Below are 20,930 nucleotides of genomic sequence, written 5' to 3'. Positions count from 1 at the left end.
AGACCGAGCGGTCCATCGAGTCCGCCCATTCCCCCCCCCCCCCCCCCCCCCCCGAGTATAGATCTATGCTTGTCCCAAGCACGTTTGAAGCTATTTACTATTTTTTCCTTCACTTCCTTTAAACACACAAAAAATGAGCAGAAATCTCTAACAAGTGAGGGAAATGCCCCATTAGCTGTCACCACATCAAGTGGAAGATTTCAGCAAATATCCCCATTGGAAACCTTCCAATGTGGACATTATTCTAGTGGCAACTTAACATTTTAGATTTTCTCTCACTTTTAGTCCTGAAACAGTGGTCACCAGGAAGAAGAGTGTGAATTTCCCCAGTGACACTAAAGACAGCACCAAGACAGGGTTGTTAACTCTTCCCCACCGTATAGAAAACTACAAAAAAAAAAAAAAAAGTGTTTTAGTCTTTTGATGTGCTTTAATCAGGACAGACTAATTGCAAAAATGTTACCTTACTCAGTTTGACGTGGGTCTGTTAAAAGCAAATAGTTCTAGGACACGCATAGACCTCTCACATTTAGATGACACATACCCTTTCCATCTGACCCCCAATCCTGTGACAGAAACTGATATATCCTTACCCATCCCCCTTCCGTTAGATGTTGTGACTGAAAAACCAAGCCCAGGTTTGGACATTCATTACTTTTCAGACCTATACCTCCAAAAGATAAGCAGTTCTCTGAGTAGTGCTAAGAACGAGTGATAAGAAACATATTTTAGAAGTACGTGTACAAATGATCTGAAATATTTTCAAGTAAAACAAACCATTCATTCATATACATATTGCCTCATAGGCCAAATGTACAAATTGTAGATTTGTGTGAGCTTGTACCTTGTTAGAATCATCAGCTGCTTTACTCTCAGAAATGTCTTTTACTCTGGTAAATGCAGACATGTGCTCAGCAGTAGCACAGAAGCTGATCCTGATACTGGCAGCTAATAAATATGGTCCAAGTTATCTTTGATGACTGGAGCAAGGAAATAGAGAGTGCTTAGACTTGTTTTAGCCACTTGGCAATATAGCTACTACATGTTTGGTGGAAAAATCCACCCATCCCAATTTAAAAGGCAATCCCCAAGACTAAAACCAAGGAGACACTGGAGTGGAGAAACCTGCACTGTGATCTCGCAGACTACACCCTAGACAGGTGTCTGCCCTGCCTAACCCTACTCTTGGCTCTGCATATATGGTAACCATTATCTCAGCCAATAGTAATACATTTCACAGCAAAACAATACAACTTGTTTTGGGAGGGAGTGGGAAATGTAAAATGACAGTCTGTTATATTATCTGTAGAGTTTTGAAAGAAATCAATCATCCTGAAGTCTTGGCAGGAATCTGTAAAATCCTTTAGGTTGCAAATATCTTCAAAACAAATGTATAATAGCCCCAACGGCTAAGTCAGACACCTGGTATTTCAGCGAGCGCAACAGTCTTTTACTCTCCCTTCTTGGAAAAAAAACAGGATAGCCAACAAAAGTTTTGTTGGTAAGAGCCAAAACGATCTGGTCCAAAATCTTCACAAGAAATAATGTGAATATTGTTCATAAAACCGACAATACAGTGATATAGAAATCCTGATCAAATCTCAACATCACTTTCCTTGTCATTGTCATGATCTCCATCGTAAAATTCATTTGAAGCTTCCGCCCTAAAAAAAGGCAATGTGACAAGTGAGGAATAACATTACCATGCACATTTTTTTTGTAAGAAAACATTTATGAAAGGGTTTTTTCTATTACACCTAAAACCTGTCAAAACCTGGGAGTTTAACTTAAAGCAGAGCGCCAGTCAAAATGTAAAAAACAGACAAGACACTCAAATGTCCCTCGATCCAACGGTGTCCTCTCCGCAGCCGGGTTTTACCGACCATCCTCTTTCCCCGGCATCTTAAGTACGGGCACCCGGCTACGACAACTTGTGGCTTCACAGACGAGTGCCCACTGCGCCTTGTGAATTGCCCCATAGTCTTCTTGGACACCCCGAGCAAAAGGCAAAAAAAAAAAAAGTGCCACAACTTAACCACTTGCCTACTGGGCACTTATACCCCCCCTTCCTTACCAGGCCAATTTTCAGCTTTCAGCGCTGTCGTGCTTTGTATGACAATTGCACAGTCGTGCAACATTGTACCCATATGACATTTTTATCATTTTTTTCACACAAATAGAGCTTTCTTTTGGAGGTATTTACTCACTGCTGGGCGTTTTATTTTTTGCGCTATAAACAAAAAAAGAGCAAAAAATTTGACAAAAAAAAGGTTTTCTATGTTTTTATTATAAAATTTTGTGAACAGGTAATTTTTCTCCTTCACTGCTGTGCATTGCAGAGGCTACACTGATAGGCAGCACTGATGGGCACTGATGAGATGGCACAGATAGGCGGCACTGATAGGCAACTGATCGGCACTGAGAGGTGGCACTGATGGGTGGCACTGCTGGGCTCTGGTGGACACAGGTGGGTGGCACTGCTGGGCACTGGTGGACACAGGTGGGTGGCACTGCTGGGCACAGGTAAGCTGCACACATGGGCAGCACTGCTGGGCATCGATCATCAGGGTACTGATCATCAGTGCCGATCCCTCCTCTGACAACTGCCCGTTCTCGGTAGTACTTTCCTCACGCTGTGACAGCGTGAGGAAAGTGCAGCCAATAACCGGCAACTGCATTTCTCGGTGATCAGTGTGTCATTAGACATGGCTGATCACGTGGTAAAAGACCGCTGTGATTGGCCTTTTACCATATCATGTGAACAACTGTGTCCGTAGGACACAGTGATCATGGAAATCACTGGGGGTGTACCCCCAGGGACGTGCAGGAGAGCACATTCTGGGAGGACGTCATATAACGCCCCCCCAGAACTGGCCGGCCGCAGTGAAGACGTCATTCGGCTATCTGAGGTCGGCAAGTAGTTAAAAAGCAGGTAAGCGGAACATCCTGCTTTTAACGTTTACATGAATCTTAACAATAAACCTTTATTTGCCTCCGTTTGGTCTGTTAAATATACAATTAAAATAATTTTGTTATATCTGTTTTTTAGGTGCGAAAGAAAAAATACCCATCGATCTTGTCAGAAATTCAGAGGTGCCTTGTGCTTTCTCTGCTTGTGCAGAAGAGAGACCATTTAGCCCTTCCCATACTTATGTTGAACTACATCTCAATTAGTCCATGCTGTGGATAAGAAGACAATGGGAGTGGTTCAGTTGTATAGCAAAACATAATAGGCAGGACTGACACCACTCAGTACACAAAAAAATGCTGCGTGTTGTCAATCCAGTAAAGGAAATTGACAGATCAACAGGCATTTTTCCTGCACTTACAGGGTCTTTATGTGGCAAATATGCATGTATTGCAAAATTGTACTGGATATCAGGCAATTTTTTGATACTATTCGCTACTAGGCAACTATTTTCCAACAAGCCAATAATACTCTCACGCATTTTAATGGGATCATTTTCAATCAATAATGTATAAATCACATCTCATAACTGCAATTATTGCAGCATAAAGGATATATTCCACTCTGTAAAGATGAAGTTACTATTGGTGAATGACTACAAGAATCCATATTCCAAAATGCTGTGGTGGTGGGGGGAGAGTATTTACCTTGTGTAATTGTCCTCGGAGCCTCTCTCTTCTGGATCAGGCTCATCAGTGCGGTCATAGCTCAGGAGATCTGAAGGTACATCATGGATCTGAACACTGGGTGCATGGTTCAGCATCTTCAGATTTTCGAAAATTGTCTGTCTGATTTGATCCAAATACTGTATAAAGAAGAGATAAGAATGCAACTGTTAAATTGAAACTATAATGGAAACTGTATTTGTTTTTGATCAACCATTACAAATAAACATTTACAACATAATGCTTCAATAATCATTTACTTTGCAGAGCATGCTGGTCTTTCGAACACAAAAATGCACAAAAAACTATTTTATTTCACTAGTTTTCTCCAAATATTTGTAGAGGTGCACATAAATTAACAGACAAGTAAATAGGTATGCTCATTTGTTCACTTTGTTTAGCTGTGTGTGCCATGAGTAGACCTATACAGCACAAAACCTATTTATACCATTTATTTACAGCATAATAAAAATGTGGAGTCGGTGATGTATAGTAGGACACTTGCACATTACAAATTTTATTAATGAATTTAGTATTTTACTTACAGCTCTTCTGATCAAATATGTTGATCAGTAATTATGCATACCCATATTAATAGCACATCAACAAGCATTTGCAGAATGAGAGGTCAATAATGGAATCAATATTTCCCTTAGGAAAGTTTTCCATTCAGATAAATTAGAAAGATCTGGATTTGCCAACCCTTTTATGACCAGAGGTTTTCTAAGTGGCCAGCCCAAAAAGGATCAGCAGCAGTTAACTTAAACACTTGTCCTCCAGAGGATTTACCACCCTTCCTGACCAGGTCATTTTTCGTGATACAGAGCTACGTTATTTTACCTGACAATTGAGCGGTCATGCAGCACTGCACCCAAATTAAATTTATATTCTTTATTTTGGTGGCATTTGATCGACTGTGCGTTTAAAATTTTTTGCACTGTAAACTAAAAAAGACTGACAATTTTGAGAAAAATACCAAATATTTTTGACTTCTGGCTATTAACCGCTTGCCGCCCTGGCACTGTATATATATGTGTGCAGGGCGGCAGTGGAGCGCAAAAGCACGTTTTAAAACGGGCTCCGCGCTCCCGACACTTTCGCGGGTAGGGGGCGCGCGCGCGCGCGCACGCTCCCGCCGACCCGTGGGTGACACGATTCGATCCCGGAGGGATCAATCATTAGATTTCAGCCAGTGATTTCTGGCTGAAATCAGATGATCGGTCCCTGTTCTATCCTGTCCTGTGTTGACATTTACACAGGGCAGGATATGATGTAATTCTTCTCTGCCTGGACACATTCCGTTCCAGACAGAGAAGAAGAAACATTTAAGCGTGAGTAAAACAGCACACTGACAGTTAGAACACTCTAGAGGACACATTTAACCCCCTGATCGCCCCCCCCCCCCAGTTAACCTCTTCACTGCCCTGTCACCAGTGTCACTGATCAGTGAAGCGATTTTTACTGATCACTGTATCAGTGTCGCTGGCTACTGCTAGCGCCCCTCCCAGATAGCGCCAGTTTGCCCGCCAATACACCAATAAAACCGTTTAACCCCTTAATTCCCCCCCCCCCCCCCCCCAGTTAACCCCTTCACTGCCCTGTCACCAGTGTCACTGATCACTGAAGCGATTTTTACTGATCACTGTATCAGTGTTGCTGGCGACTTCCGATAGTGTTAGCGCCCCTCCCAGATAGCGTCAGAATGCCTGCTAATACACCAGTAGTCCCGTCTAACCCCTTGATCGCCCCCCCGAGTTGACCCCTTTACTGCCCTGTCACCAGTGTCACTGATCAGTGAACCGATTTTTACTGAACACTGTACCAGTGTCACTGGCGACTTCCGTTAGTGTTAGCGCCCCTCCCAGATAGCACCAGATTGCCCGCTAATACACCAGTAATCCCGTCTAACCCCTTGATCGCCCCCCCCCGGAGTTGACCCTTCACTGCCCTGTCACCAGTGTCACTGATTAGTGAACCAATTTTTACTGATCACTGTATCAGTGTCGCTGGCGACTTCCAATAGTGTTAGCGCCCCTCCCAGATAGCGCCAGTTTGCCCGCCAGTACATCAGTAATCCCATTTAACCCCTTGATTGCCCCCCCCCCCAGTTAACCCCTTCACTGCCCTGTCACCAGTGTCATTGATTACAGTGAGCAGATTTTTACTGATCACTGTATTAGTGTCACTGGTGACTTCCAATAGTTTTAGCGCCCCTCCCAGATAGCGCCAGTTTGCCCGCTAGTACACAAATAATCACATTTGACCCCTTGATTGCCAGGAACGCGCTTACATTTTGGCTTAAATTTATGACTAACTTTGAGTTTACGATATATTTTTTATAGCTGAAAGTAGAAAATATTGTTTTTTTTTCAAAATTTTCGTGTTTTTTTTGTTTATAGCGCAGAAAATAAAAAGCGCACAGGTGATCAAATACCACCAAAACAAAGCTCTATTTGTGTGAAAAAAAGAACGTAAATTTCGTTTGGGTACAGCATTGCATGACCGCGCAATTATCATTTGAATTAGTGCAGCGCTGTATAGCAAAAAAAGGCATAAATTACAGTATCTATACCATAGTTTGTAGACGCTATAACGTTCACACAAAGCAATCAATATACACTTATTGGGATTTTTTTTACCAAAAACATGTAGCAGAATACATTTTGGCTTAAATTTATGACTACCTTTGAGTTTACGATATATTTTTTATAGCTGAAAGTAGAAAATATTGTTTTTCTTTAAAATGTTCGTTTTTTTTTTGTTTATAGCGCAGAAAATAAAAAGTGCACAGGTGATCAAATACCACCAAAAGAAAGCTCTATTTGTGTGACAAAAAAGGACATAAATTTCGTTTGGGTACAGCATTGCATGACCGCACAATTATCATTTGAATTAGTGCAGCGCCAAACAGCAAAAAAAGGCCTGGTCATTAAGGGGGGTAAATCCTCTGGAGTTCAGGATGCTACAAGTGGTTAAACATGTCCAGTAAAAAAATACAAACATTTTGTCATAAATTTAGGCCAAAATTTATTCTGCTACATGTCTTTGCTAAAAACAAATCCCAATACGTGTAAAATAATTGGTTTACATGAAAGTTACAGAGTACAAACGGAGGTATATATACTGGAATTTTTTTCCATTACTAGCAATGGCGGCGATCAGCGACTTATTGCGGGACAGCAACGGGCTTTCTGACACTGGGAGGGGAGACTGACTGTCACTGACATCCCCAGTGACACTAATACAGTGATCAGTGCTAATAAAAAGCACTGACACTGTATTAATGACACTGGGAAGAAAGGGGTTAACATCTGGGGCGATCAAAGGTTTAACTGTGTGCTGTTTTACTGTGTGTCAAACACATTGCTGTGTATTGTTTACATGAAGGTCTCTCCCCAGTAATTGATACTTGGTGAATGCCGGCGTGGAATCACAGGCTGGGACCCGGTGATCGACAGCTGAATCCGCCAATGGCGGCGCGGGTAGGACACGCACCCCCTACCCGGAAATGCAAAATCACGTGTATATACACGTGATTTTGCGCAGCTCTGCTGCCCTGCTGCAGCACTTCTGCTATAGGGCGGCGGGAAAGCGGTTAAAAAAAAACTTTATAACAGTAGATTTAGGAATGAGGAACACATACAGCTGCATATACCTAGCTCCTTGCGGCAAGGTTAATTAAGGTTTTCTTGGCAAGAAGCGCTTTACATTTGGACTTAAAAAAGCCATATTGCATTCACAAATGGGGTTTTAAATACAGTCATCTGCAGGCAAAGCATTGATATGGACAAGTGATTTCTGAGACAAATCAGAATTTAAACACTATTATTATTATTAATATTATAATACAGGATTTATATAGCCCCAACAGTTTGCTCAGCACTTTATAATATAAAGGAAGACAATAAAACAATGATACAGTTCAATAAAAGAGGGTCAGGAGGGTCCTACTCCCAAGAAGCTTACAATCTGAGAGGAAGGGGCTAGTGGTAAAAAAGGTAATAACTGTGGGGGATGAACTGATGGGAGAAATAGAAGATTCCGATATTAGCTGAAGGCAGGATAGGCTTACCTGGAGAGATAGGTTTTCAGAGATCACCTAAAAGTGAACAGAGTAGGCAATAGTCGAATAGATTGGAGTAAAGAGTTCCAGAGAATGGGGGAGGCTCTGGGGAAGTCCTGGAGACGAGCATGGGAGGAGGAGACAAGGGAGCTAGAGAGCAGGAGGTCGTGGGAGCAGCAGAGAGGATGGTTTGGGTGATATTTGGATTGGTGATGTAATTGGGGGCAGAGTTATAAATGGCTTTACATGTTAACATTTTGAATTTTATTCATTGGGCAATGGGAAGCCAGTGGAGGGATTGGCAGACATGGAACGGTTGGTAAGGTGGATGAGTATGGCAACAGTATTCATGATACACTCAGCTTATCCCCTGAACAATGAGGTCAACGTCCAATTTATTGAAAGTATTTCTGTGGTAAATAGTACTAAAGGCTAGTCAGCTAGGGAAAAAAAAAATACTTCCATGGATTTCCATGTTCAATGTCTGATTGCACATTAGAATTTTTTTTGCAGGGTAGACAAAAATGCCAGAACCTTACCTGTCGTGTATTCTGATTCTCAATTCTAGTGCTGACATCAGGGTGGAGGGTAAAATCTGGTGCAAAATATTCAAAATATTCTAAAAAAAAAAAACGAAAAAAAAAAGTCAAGAAAGTTAATATAATGTGAACAGTTTCATACGCATCTTGTCTTTTCGGAACAATGAAGAGAAAGATTTTTATAAACTAACAAACACTGACCACTGTAAGGCAGCTCTTCACTGATTGTCTCGTCAACTAGCAGTGATGTTTCATACGTCCTGCAACCAGAACAAATTGAACTGGATCATTCATTCTATAATGTATATAGTTAGTTCTCACAAAGCTGTTTAATCCCCCCATGTGATATGTTTAATCAACCATTTTCAAGCCTCAAACTTTTAAGGCTATCACAATGTTTAAAAATGGCATTAGTAATAGGAATACAATATTAAACTGGCACTGGGGCTAGGATTTTCCAGGTGCTAATAAGTTGGACATACGCATCAGTATATAACAAATTGCTTTTATTATTACAAAAGTTATAAAACAATGCATAAAACAGGCTTAGCGCTTAGTCAAATAGTTAAAGAGGAACTTCCTTCATTGTTTTTTTTAATCTGTAGATAAAAATACTGAAGCTGCTGACTTTTAAAAATCACGTAGTTACCAGCACCTGGAATTCAGGGCTGTCGTCTCTCAGCCAATTCTTTTTTTTGTTGTGGGTTCCCGGCGCCACCATCTTGGACATTCAGGTACCCCAACAAGCAGCCTTTTATTGACACAACATATAGAACTTATCTAGGTGAAGACTGTGGAAGTGGGAGCTGGTAGTGATAAAATATATAAAAAAAAAAAAAATTTTAAAAATCGGTACTCAATTTTCCCCTCACCCGAAAAAAACTTGTAGCTCAGTTATAAGCTGGGGGGGAAGGAGCAAACCAGGGTACTTTACTTTGAGTAAAGATTTTAATAATAGATTACAAAATTGACTACACACACATGTAGTACACTCAAGTATCCCAACAGGAAGCCTTTTATAGACACAGTATATAGAACTATTATATCACATTGTAATATGCTGATTATTCTGATTGGGTAGGGATGATGCTCTACGCATTTCACGGATCACACAATATGTTTCATCAGGAGATGTGGAAATCTTGTATGCGTGTTGAACAATGTACAAACATAGATAAAAATCCCCAACACAGATGCCTTTCAGAGGCTAGAGAGGATTTAAAGGAAGACATCCAGCAAAAAGAGAACTACTCTTCCAGAGAGGGTCTGACTAACTTACTATACTACCTCAAGACAGGAGGCACAGAGTTAAGTGTAAAGCATATCTTTACACTCACCTCACCCTGATCCAAAGATCTCATAATCTGGAATTTTCTCTTAGTAATCCATGCACCAGATTATTAATTTCAACCACAATCTTCCCATAAAATTATATGTGCATTTTATGTATTTTAGGCATATTACTTACCTGTAACAGGTTCCCTTGTGTAGGTATTAGAAAGCCCTGAGAATGCTGCTTGATATTGCCAGTTTGGATGTGCTGACAGAAGCCCCAGCAGACTACGAGGTATCACTAAAGTGACACTATGTAGTATTTCCTTTTGCTCCTCCCCCAGGTACTACATAAAGTGTTAAGCAGGGAGGTGGAGAGAGGGTTGGATTTGCTGGGTCATACGAAAGAAGTGTAAGACATACAAGGGAGGGGCTATACTAAGACTTGACTCTTTCTGGAGTAGTCAATTTTCCAGTAAGTTCATTGCAACTGAATAAAAATATTTTAAGGAATGGAAAAACGTTGTAGGTAAGCATTTAAAATTCTTTATTTTTCCTGTGATTTTGCCTTCAACGTTATTCTTTTTTATTGGTGACAGGGTCTCATCCAGTATTCCAACATTTAGATTTTCCAGCTTTGTTTGTAAAACCAGGTTTCCTCCTATAGTCTGAGGAACTGAAGCTACTTACCAGCACCGTGCTACATTGCGAACTGTATAACCACCTCCTCCAAGCACTAGTAAAGGAATATTGAAGCTTTTCACATATTGAACACAATCCCTACAGGGAAGAAAAAACAGAGTTAGACAGGACCCCCATGAACTCTGTTTTACAAGGCTTAGACCAAGCTTTAACTAAATCAACTTTGGAGGAACTGCATACAAAGAGGAGAAAAAAAATGATGTGGGAAACATGAAAAACATGCTCTGTAATAAAGTAGGTGTGTGCTAGCTGTTTGCGATTAAACATATCTAGGTAAAAACTGTTAACTAAACAGTCTGTGAAAAAATACACATAATTCTGCACCCAAGAGTGACAAGACTGCTGCTGTACACTGGTATACACACATGCACACTTACATATGTGTACAGGAGTGGACGACCCTGGATGTTAACTGTCTAACAAGGGTACACATCTATCCTTGAACACATAAAAATTTGGAGGTATGGTCATCAGCATAAAGTCACAGCCTGTCAAGGCTTTACAAAAGCAGCTGTACGCAAACACCTGTCACTCCGATGTGAGTGCTAAAGAATTTTAAAACAGATTCTCCAGGGAATTAGTTATGTTTTTCTGCTAACTGCCAAGCCCGCAATGTCATGGAAATGTCAAGCCCACAACATATTGACGATGCAGTGATGCAGTCACTGTTCAATCAACAATTTTCCACCCAGCTTAAATTTTTGAATCTATGTTTGTTGAGCCAGTTGGTGCTGACATGGCCACCCACAATAGAATTTCGGCAAATTCAGCAGGAATTGGTCAAAATTCAAGTCATGTATGACCAGCTTTAGTGTGCCTCTGTGGCTACTCTCACTTCTCTGCTGTATCTATGAAGGCAGTTATGGCTGTCCAACAGACTGGATGTCTGCCTTTGTTCATCCCCATTACAAAATAGTTGATGGGATTAGTAGTCTACACATGATAGATAATGTAGTTTTTTTCTGGATTTTCAGCTCACATTTTTTTTTAGCTGACAAAGACACTGCATTTCTGACAAGATCAACAGGTATTTTCAGGACTTGCTGAAAAAAGTAATGCAGCCCCCACATCTAAGGCTGGTAGACTGAAATATTTTTTTTTTTTTATTTCTATACATCTATATACATCTTATCAATCTCCCCTACTACTATTAACAGTATTTACTAAGAGGGTAGTTACATTCCGTCAAGATATTCTTGATCCCTTTTGCTCTAGCACTGGAAATGGTGAAAGAGAATAAGGGATTCAAGTAAGTGCAGATAGGAGTGCTTATGCTTTGTAATAGTTTGAGGAATCCTGATCACTGGTTATCATCAAGAGGTGCAAAATGATTTGGGCATATGCTGTTAAAACAACAGGACATAAAATACAAAATAAATCTACTTTACCCATGGCCCCTTATACTCAAGTTAAAACATCCAAGTCGGTCACAGCCAAGCGAGTCAGCTCCACACTAGAAATAAGCAAACATCCATATACACATAATGTGACTATTGCAGATTAAAATGACCTGAAAACCACACTGTAAAACTACTTACAGGCTCACAGCTCTGCTGCCATTTCACCTTTTTCACATTTGCACAAAACATAAATACTCAAGAATGGTAGCAAGAGTGAGTTCATCCCATTTACAAGCTCAAATTATAAACATTCAGATATAGAAAAAAAAAATTAACACACACATACAATATAGCACAAATAAAATTGATAATAATGATAATCATAATGTCCATGTTAAAAACACAGCAGCGCTTTCTGAATGTAGTAGATGGATAAAAACAGATTTAATGAATTAATAGAGCAATTCATAAGAAAAGAGTATTAATTTGCATATCACATAAGTAGCCTCCCTGCGGTTACTCAGATCCAGACCGCTGCAGGCATCATGACCCAAGGGCCGCTCAGGCGCACTTTTGGTTTCCACAGCAGAGAGGCTACTTATGTGATATGAGAGTTTATACTCTTTTCTTGTGGAAAAAAAAAAAAGGTTTTCATGTTGTTATACCACAAAGTGACTCAATCAGGGGTACCTTTACTCAAAGCACACTCTGTAGAAGTTCTAAAAAGCTACCTTTTAGAAGCCCATTTGTTGAAACACCTCGGATTTAGCTTCCCCCAGCTTCAGACAGTATAGCACGCTACCGGGTATGTAGAACACTATCCTGCCATAAGCTGTGGTTCTTCCCTTTGGCTCATGCATTGCTACATGACATTTGAGCCAATGGGAGAATCCCACAGCTTGTGGAAGAAGTAACAGGTGTTCAACTCATCTTACCAGTTAAATAGGTGGCATAGCCATTACTCCAACAGCATGGCATGGTTTCTCTTGTCACCATACATCTTCTAGTGATGTATAAGCTGAAGGACAGAACAACAGCGTGTGGTGGAGGAAGCAGGTATTCTACTTACTCAGAAGTGTGAAATACCTAGGGGGAGGAGCAGTAGCATGGGGCCGTGAGCAGCGTGGCCGTGAGGTCAGGAACGCTGACCTACTGTTGTGCAGCATGAGGCAATCATGAGGACCATGTAGTGAAGATTTTCACTTACCTGGAACTTGGGACCAGACAGCAGAGCTGAGCTGGGGGACGTTTGGGATCAATGTTTGTGGTAAAGGCGGTGCAGAGCAGGTCGGTGAGAGGTGCAGGGGGGGCCATGAGCAGCTGCAGATTGGAAGCAGCAGTGGGTGAATGGACGGAGAGGGACAGAGAGTGAAGGGGACCTTGGAGCAGGAAGATAACTCAATAGGTGTCCGGAGACTACCTGCATGCTAGGGGAGAGCCAGTGTAGAAAACACAGGTCCTGCTTGTCAGCTCCAGTATAACTCCAGTGAAACTTCTAAAGTACTATTATGGACACACCATATATTGATACTCCTGCTTAGTTTTGGATCTGGCTCTAATATGCAACTCAGTCCTTGGAGAACCACAGGTCACAGCAGTCCATATTATTATATCTCCGGTTACTGAAGATCTATAGGTCCCAGTACCCTATATTTGCACCACTCCTGTATTTGGAAAACTATAAGTTTCAGCGATCTATACCTGAGTCTTCCCGGTCTCTGGAGGACTACAGGTCTCAGCTTACCTTATGTAAACCCCAGTATAATTCCTAAAGCACTGTTATGGATATACCACATATCACTACTCCTGTTTAGTTTTGGGTCTGGTTCTAAAACTTAATACAGTCCTTGGAGAACTACAGGTCACAACGATCCATATTACTATCCCTCCGGCTACTGGAGTACTACAGGTCCCAGCACTCTATACTTACACCATTCCTGTTCTTGGAAAACTAAGTCTCAGCGATCTATACCTGAGTCTTCCCTGTCCCTGGAAGACTGCAGGTCTCAGCATACCGTATATAAACTCCAGTCACTAGAGTCTCATGCTGATATCCCGCTTGTTGCTGAAAAACTACAAGCCCAGCGCTTCATATGTGTATCTCGCCTGTCCTTAGAAAAGCATAGGCTTCAGTGTTTTATATGTGTATTTCATCTGGCTTTGGAAAATTATAGCTTATTGCATGAAACCACTATATAAACACAAACACACAGATGAAATATATGTTCTGGTAAAGAGAGATAATAAAAAGTACTATAGCAGCCCCTAGTGGGTGTGTTGAAAAAGAGCATATAGAAAGGAAACTTTGTATAATAGAACGGTGGTGTCAGGAATGGACTTGCCAGTAATGGTGGGACTCACCTGCCTTGTGGGCTGCAGTACCGGGGCTGGCCAGCGGGTGCTCTCAGCAATCAGAGACTCAACCCTGCAGTCAGCCAAAAACCTGAAGCTGATTACGGAGGTGTATTTAAGGGATGGCCAGACCTGCAGTCTGGGCCTTGGTGTGTGTTTTTCCATGGGCCCCTGTATCTTGTAACCTGTGTTCCTGTTCCTGCCTCTGCCTGACTTGTTGCCGACCCTGCTTGATCCTGACCTCTGCTAACTTCTCCCGTTTTGATCCCTGGCTTGTGACCCTGACCATTCTCTCCGCCTGCTCCTCCTGTACCTACCTGCCCAATAGTTATCGACCCGGCCTGCCTGATTACGTTGTGCTCTATATGTGTATGTACCTGTGTACCTGTATCAGTTTAGGTTTGGGTTTGTTTCACCTTGTTGTATGTATTTGTGTTAGCTTGGGGTTTGGTGCACTGCGTTTATGTTTGTATTGTTAGTCTTTAATAAATTGTCTTATTGTTTATAACATATCTGAAGCCTGCGTTTCCCTGCGTCAGTTCACATACCTCTGGTCATACCCGGAGCCCTGACATTACACCAAGGCCAATCCTGACCAGAAGTGGCTGCACAGGGAAGCCATCTTGGCTTGTTGCTGGGAAGGATGGATCTTGATGAGGTTGTGTATTTGTCGCTGCTGGTTTTTCATGACAGAGAATATGCTTATCAGACTCTGAGGGAGTATACCCGGGATCAACTGTTAGAATGTATACGGATCGCTCATGTTCTAGTAGATCAGGGCACAGAGTTCTCTGAGGTGCAACCTTTGATTCAGGTTTGTGTAGAGTTGGCTTCATCTGGTACCCCTGAAAGCAGGAATGACTTTTTGCCACCATTTAGTGCAGAGCAGGTAGAGTCCCTGGTATGGTTATTAGAGGATGATGTGGATTGCTTCTTGGAGCATTATGCTGCATGTTCACCACAGGTATTAAGGGAATGTATAAACGCAGTGCAGTCTTTGACCAGACAGGCTTTGTGTAAGCTCAGCTTTGTTCAACCCATACTGCAGACATGGTCAGACTTGTTGCACCCAGCCTGAGTCAGCTTGCAACGTCATTCCTCTGCTCAAGGCACTCTTCCTTTATCCCCGACAGCACCCCCAGTGACGGCCCAGTATACTCTGCTAACTACCACATACCAGTCCCCTGCTCCCAGAAGATTTTCACTTACCTGGTGCTCACTCGCTGCACCTATCCTTTCTTTGGCCCTGTGGAGAGGTCCTCTGTGGCGGCTGCTCCCTCCTCTCTTCCATCTTCCAGCTCTTCTCTGTCCACAGCTGCTCCATTCGTTTGCAGACCTGCGTTTACTTGCAGTGCACCAGTAGTTAAAACCAGAAAAAAGCGAAAATTCTTTCCAACCAGTACCATCCTGCCAGTATCCAAACCGGTGAGCCTGCCGTCTGAGAACCTGCCTTCCGTGGTTCAGCCTGGTGCCTCGGCACCCGCACTTCAGCCTGATGTCTCTACCCAGCCTGATGTCTGTACCCAGCCTGATGAACTGATCCAGCCTGATGATCCTATCACGCCTGATGACCCAGTGCCCGCTGTCATACCTGGTGACCTGATGCCCGCTGTCAGGCCAGACGATCCAATGCCTGATGACCCAATGCCCGCTGTCATGCCTGGTGACCCGATGCCCGCTGTCGAGCCAGACGATCCGGTACCTGATGACCCGGTGCCCGATGTCATACCTGATGACCCGGTGCCCGATGTCATACCTGATGACCCGGTGCCCGCTGTCATACCTGGTGACCCGGTGCACGCTGTCGAGCCAGACGATCCAATGCCTGATGACCCAGTGCCCGCTGTCATGCCTGCTGACCCGATGCCCGCTGTCGAGCCAGACGATGCAGCGCCAGATGACCCGGTGCCTGCTGTCGAGCCAGACGATCCGGTACCTGATGACCCGGTACCATCTGTCGTGCCAATTGACTCAGAGCCCACTGTCGTGCCTGGTGACTCAGTGCCCACTGCCTTGCCAGATGACGCGGTGCCCACTGTCGAGCCAAATGACCTGATGCCTGGTGACCCGATGCCCGCTGTCGAGCCAGACGATCCAATGTCTGACCCAGTACCCGCGGTCATGCCAGTTGACTCGGAGCCCACTGTCGTGCCTGGTGACTCGGTGCCCACTGCCTTGCCAGATGACGCGGTGACCGCTGGTGAGCCAAATGATCTGATGCCTGGTGACCCAGTGCCCGCTGTCATACCTGGTGACCCGATGCCCACTGTCGAGCCAGACAATCCAATGCCTGATGACCCAGTGCCCGCTGTCATGCCTGGTGACCCGATGCCTGCAGTCGAGCCAGACGATCCAATGCCTGATGACCCGGTGCCCGATGTCATACCTGATGACCCGGTGCCCGATGTCATACCTGATGACCCAGTGCCCGCTGTCATGCCTGGTGACCCGATGCCCGCTGTCGAGCCAGACGATCCAGCGCCAGATGACCCGGTGCCTGCTGTCGAGCCAGACGATCCGGTAGCTGATGACCCGGTGCCCGCTGTCGTGCCAATTGACTCAGAGCCCACTGTCGTGCCTGGTGACTCGGTGCCCACTGGCTTGCCAGATGACGCGGTGCCCGCTGGCAAGCCAAATGACCTGATGCCTGGTGACCCGATGCCCGCTGTTGAGCCAGACGATCCAATGTCTGACCCCGTGCCCGCGGTCATGCCAGTTGACTCGGAACCCACTGTCGTGCCTGGTGACTCGGTGCCCACTGCCTTGCCAGATGACGCGGTGCCCGCTGGCGAGCCAAATGACCTGATGCCTGGTGACCCGATGCCCGCTGTCGTGCCTGATGACCCGGTGCCCGCCGCTCCGCCTGGGGGCCCTGCGTCCAGCCCGATGTGCCTCTGCCCGGAGTCCAGCCCGATGTGACTCTGCCCGGAGTCCAGCCCGATGTGACTCTGCCCGGAGTCCAGCCCGATGTGACTCTGCCCGGAGTCCAGCCCGATGTGACTCTGCCCGGAGTCCAGCCCGATGTGACTCTGCCCGGAGTCCAGCCCGATGTGACTCTGCCCGGAGTCCAGCCCGATGTGCCGCTGCCCGGAGTCCAGCCCGATGTGCCGCTGCCCGGAGTCCAGCCCGCTGTGCCGCTGCCCGGAGTCCAGCCCGCTGTGCCGCTGCCCGGAGTCCAGCCCGCTGTGCCGCTGCCCGGAGTCCAGCCCGCTGTGCCGCTGCCCGGAGTCCAGCCCGCTGTGCCGCTGCCCGGAGTCCAGCCCGCTGTGCCGCTGCCCGGAGTCCTGCCCGATGTGCCAGTCTTTGATATCCGGCCAGTTACCAGACCCGGGCGGTGGAACATTTTGCCCAGCTAGGACTGTTTGGAGCCTCCTGAGGCCGCTCCTTGAGGGGGGGTACTGTCAGGAATGGACTTGCCAGTAATGGTGGGACTCACCTGCCTTGTGGGCTGCAGTACCAGGGCTGGCCAGTGGGTGCTCTCAGCAATCAGAGACTCAACCCTGCAGTCAGCCAAGAACCTGAAGCTGATTACGGAGGTGTATTTAAGGGATGGCCAGACTTGCAGTCTGGGCCTTGGTGTGTGTTTTTCCATGGGCCCCTGTATCTTGTAACCTGTGTTCCTGTTCCTGTTTCTGCCTCTGCCTGACTTGTTGCCGACCCTGCTTGATCCTGACCTCTGCTGACTTCTCCTGTTTTGATCCCTGGCTTGTGACCCTGACCATTCTCTCCGCCTGCTCCTCCTGTACCTACCTGCCCGATAGTTATCGACCTGGCCTGCCTGATTACGTTGTGCTCTATATGTGTATGTACCTGTGTATCTGTATCAGTTTAGGTTTGGGTTTGTTTCACCTTGTTGTATGTATTTGTGTTAGCCTGGGGTTTGGTGCACTGCGTTTATGTTTGTATTGTTAGTCTTTAATAAATTGTCTTATTGTTTATAACATATCTGAAGCCTGCGTTTCCCTGCGTCAGTTCACATACCTCTGGTCATACCCGGAGCCCTGACAGGTGGTAGTCGTTTGAAGAGGAAAAACAGGAGAAGCAGATTTGAAAGATTATTATGACACAGCGGTGTAGCAATCGTGCACACAGAGATGGATGCGAACCTCCATTTTGGCAAAGGCCTCCATCTTCCATCATTTTCTACTCCCAAATCAGCTCCTCCACATCCCCCCTCCCTCTCTGTTGAGTGACATGTGGTCCCTGGATGCTGAGTTAAAAAAGGCATCAAGGCCCAGCAGAAGAGCTCATGGCTATAAACCCCAATAAGCCTGGCCCCCATATGTCTGCGAGACTGCTTGGATCGAAAAACCATAAACCAGTCCTTCGCTGAGCTTCAAAGACATTCATGATAAGTCATAAAGCAGACTGTCAGGGATGCGGGTGTGACCAGAAGTGTGTGGACTGACACAGGGAAACGCAAGCTTCAGATATAATATAAATAAGACAATTTATTAAAGACTAACAATACAAACATAAACGCAGTGCACCAAACCCCAAGCTAACACAAATACATACAACAAGGTGAAACAAACCCAAACCTAAACTGATACAGATACACAGGTACATACACATATAGAGCACAACGTAATCAGGCAGGCCAGGTCGATAACTATCGGGCAGGTAGGTACAGGAGGAGCAGGCGGAGAGAATGGTCAGGGTCACAAGCCAGGAATCAAAACAGGAGAAGTCAGCAGAGGTCAGGATCAGGCAGGGTCGACAACAAGTCAGGCAGAGGCAGGAACAGGAACGCAGGTTACAAGATACAGGGGCCCATGGAAAAACACACACCAAGGCACAGACTGCAGGTCTGGCCATCCCTTAAATACACCTGCAATCAGCCCCAGGTGATGGCTAATTCCCGAAGTGAACCTCTGGTTGTTGAGAGCACCTGCTGGCCAGCCCTGGTACTGCAGCCCACAAGGCAGGTGAGTCCCACCATTACTGGCAAGTCCATTCCTGACAGTACCCCCCCCTCAAGGAGCGGCCTCAGGACGCTCCAAACAGTCCTAGCTGGGCAAAATGTTCCACCGCCCGGGTCTGGTAACTGGCAGGATATCAAAGACTGGCACATCGGGCTGGACTCCGGGCAGAGGCACATCGGGCTGGACTCCGGGCAGAGGCACATCGGGCAGGACTCCGGGCAGAGGCACATCGGGCAGGACTCCGGGCAGAGGCACATCGGGCAGGACTCCGGGCAGAGGCACATCGGGCAGGACTCCGGGCAGAGGCACATCGGGCAGGACTCCGGGCAGAGGCACATCGGGCAGGACTCCGGGCAGAGGCACATCGGGCAGGACACCGGATCACCAGGCGGAGCGGCGGGCCCCCAGGCGGGGCGGCGGGCGCCGGGCCACCAGGCGGGGCGGCGGGCGCCGGACCCCCAGGCGGAGCGGTGGGCGCCGGACCCCCAGACGGGGCGGCGGGAACCGGGTCATTAGGCACGACAGCGGGCATCGGGTCACCAGGCATCAGGTCATTTGGCTCGCCAGCGGGCACCGCGTCATCTGGCAAGGCAGTGGGCACCGAGTCACCAGGCACGACAGTGGGTTCCGAGTCAACTGGCATGACCGCGGGCACTGGGTCAGACATTGGATCGTCTGGCTCGACAGCGGACATCGGGTCACCAGGCATCAGGTCATTTGGCTCGACAGCGGGCACCGCGTCATCTGGCAAGGCAGTGGGCACCGAGTCACCAGGCACAACAGTGGGCTCTGAGTCAATTGGCACGACAGCAGGCACCGGATCATCAGGTACCGGATCGTCTGGCTCGACAGCAGGCACCGGGTCATCTGGCGCTGGATCGCCTGGCTCGACAGCGGGCATCGGGTCACCAGGCATGACAGCGGGCACTGGGTCATCAGGCATTGGATCGTCTGCTCGACAGCGGGCATTGGGTCACCAGGCATGACAGCGGGCACTGGGTCATCAGGCATTGGATTGTCTGGCTCGACAGCGGGCATCGGGTCACCAGGTATGACAGCGGGCACTGGGTCACCAGGCATCAGGTCATTTGGCTCGACAGCGGGCACCGCGTCATCTGGCAAGGCAGTGGACACCGAGTCACCAGGCATGACAGTGGGCTCTGAGTCAATTGGCACGACAACGGGCACTGGGTCATCAGGTACCGCATCGTCTGGCTCAACAGCAGGCACCGGGTCATCTGGCGCTGGATCGTCTGGCTCGACAGCGGGCATCGGGTCACCAGGCATGACAGCGGGCACCGGGTCATCAGGTATCGGATCGTCTGGCTCGACAACAGGCACCGGGTCATCTGGTGCTGGATCGTCTGGCTCGACAGCGGGCATTGGGTCACCAGGCATGACAGCGGGCACTGGGTCATCAGGCATTGGATCGTCTGGCTCGACAGCGGGCATAGGGTCACCAGGTATGACAGCGGGCAATGGGTCATCAGGTATCGGATCATCTGGCTCGACAGCGGGCATCGGGTCACCAGGTATGATAGCGGGCACTGGGTCATCAGGCGTGATAGGATCATCAGGCTGGATCAGTTCATCAGGCTGGGTAGAGACATCAGGCTGAAGTGCGGGTGCCGAGGACCAGGCTGAACCACGGAAGGCAGGTTCTCAGACGGCAGGCTCACCGGTTTGGATACTGGCAGGATGGTACTGGTTGGAAAGAATTTTCGCTTTTTTCTGGTTTTAACTACTGGAGCACTGCAAGTAAACGCAGGTCTGCAAACGAATGGAGCAGCTGTGGACAGAGAAGAGCTGGAAGATGGAAGAGAGGAGGGAGCAGCCGCCACAGAGGACCTCTCCACAGGGCCAAAGAAAGGATAGGTGCAGCGAGTGGGAGCAGGGGACTGGTATGTGGTAGTTAGCAGAGTATACTGGGCCGTCACTGGGGGTGCTGTCGGGGATAAAGGAAGAGTGCCTTGAGCAGAGGAATGACGTTACAAGCTGACTCAGGCTGGGTGCAACAAGTCTGACCATGTCTGCAGTATGGGTTGAACAAAGCTGAGCTTACACAAAGCCTGTCTGGTCAAAGACTGCACTGCGTTTATACAAT

General features: G+C 46.5%; 1 protein-coding gene across 2 annotated transcripts in view; it reads right to left on the bottom strand.

Moving 5' to 3' along the window:
• Positions 1-410: 410 nt before the first annotated feature.
• The window catches only part of HDAC3 (histone deacetylase 3), a 94,819-nt gene continuing 74,299 nt past the window's right edge, over positions 411-20,930 (bottom strand). For both annotated transcript variants that reach the window (XM_089656476.1, XM_089656540.1), the window contains 6 exons: positions 11,598-11,662; positions 10,198-10,287; positions 8,437-8,495; positions 8,236-8,315; positions 3,616-3,773; positions 411-1,664 (listed from right to left, as the gene is read on the bottom strand). In XM_089656476.1, the coding sequence (XP_089512602.1) occupies positions 1,595-1,664; positions 3,616-3,773; positions 8,236-8,315; positions 8,437-8,495; positions 10,198-10,287; positions 11,598-11,662 (522 nt within the window). In that variant the 3' untranslated portion in view covers positions 411-1,594. The remainder of the gene's footprint in view (positions 1,665-3,615; positions 3,774-8,235; positions 8,316-8,436; positions 8,496-10,197; positions 10,288-11,597; positions 11,663-20,930) is intronic.

This window comes from Staurois parvus, unplaced genomic scaffold (genome assembly GCF_062004578.1).
Source record: "Staurois parvus isolate SC_StPar_1 unplaced genomic scaffold, SC_StPar_1.0 ptg000006l, whole genome shotgun sequence".
Classification (NCBI taxonomy): Eukaryota; Metazoa; Chordata; class Amphibia; order Anura; family Ranidae; genus Staurois; species Staurois parvus.
Note: the sequence above shows the minus strand (reverse complement) of the source record. Positions and strands in the feature narration are given on the sequence as shown.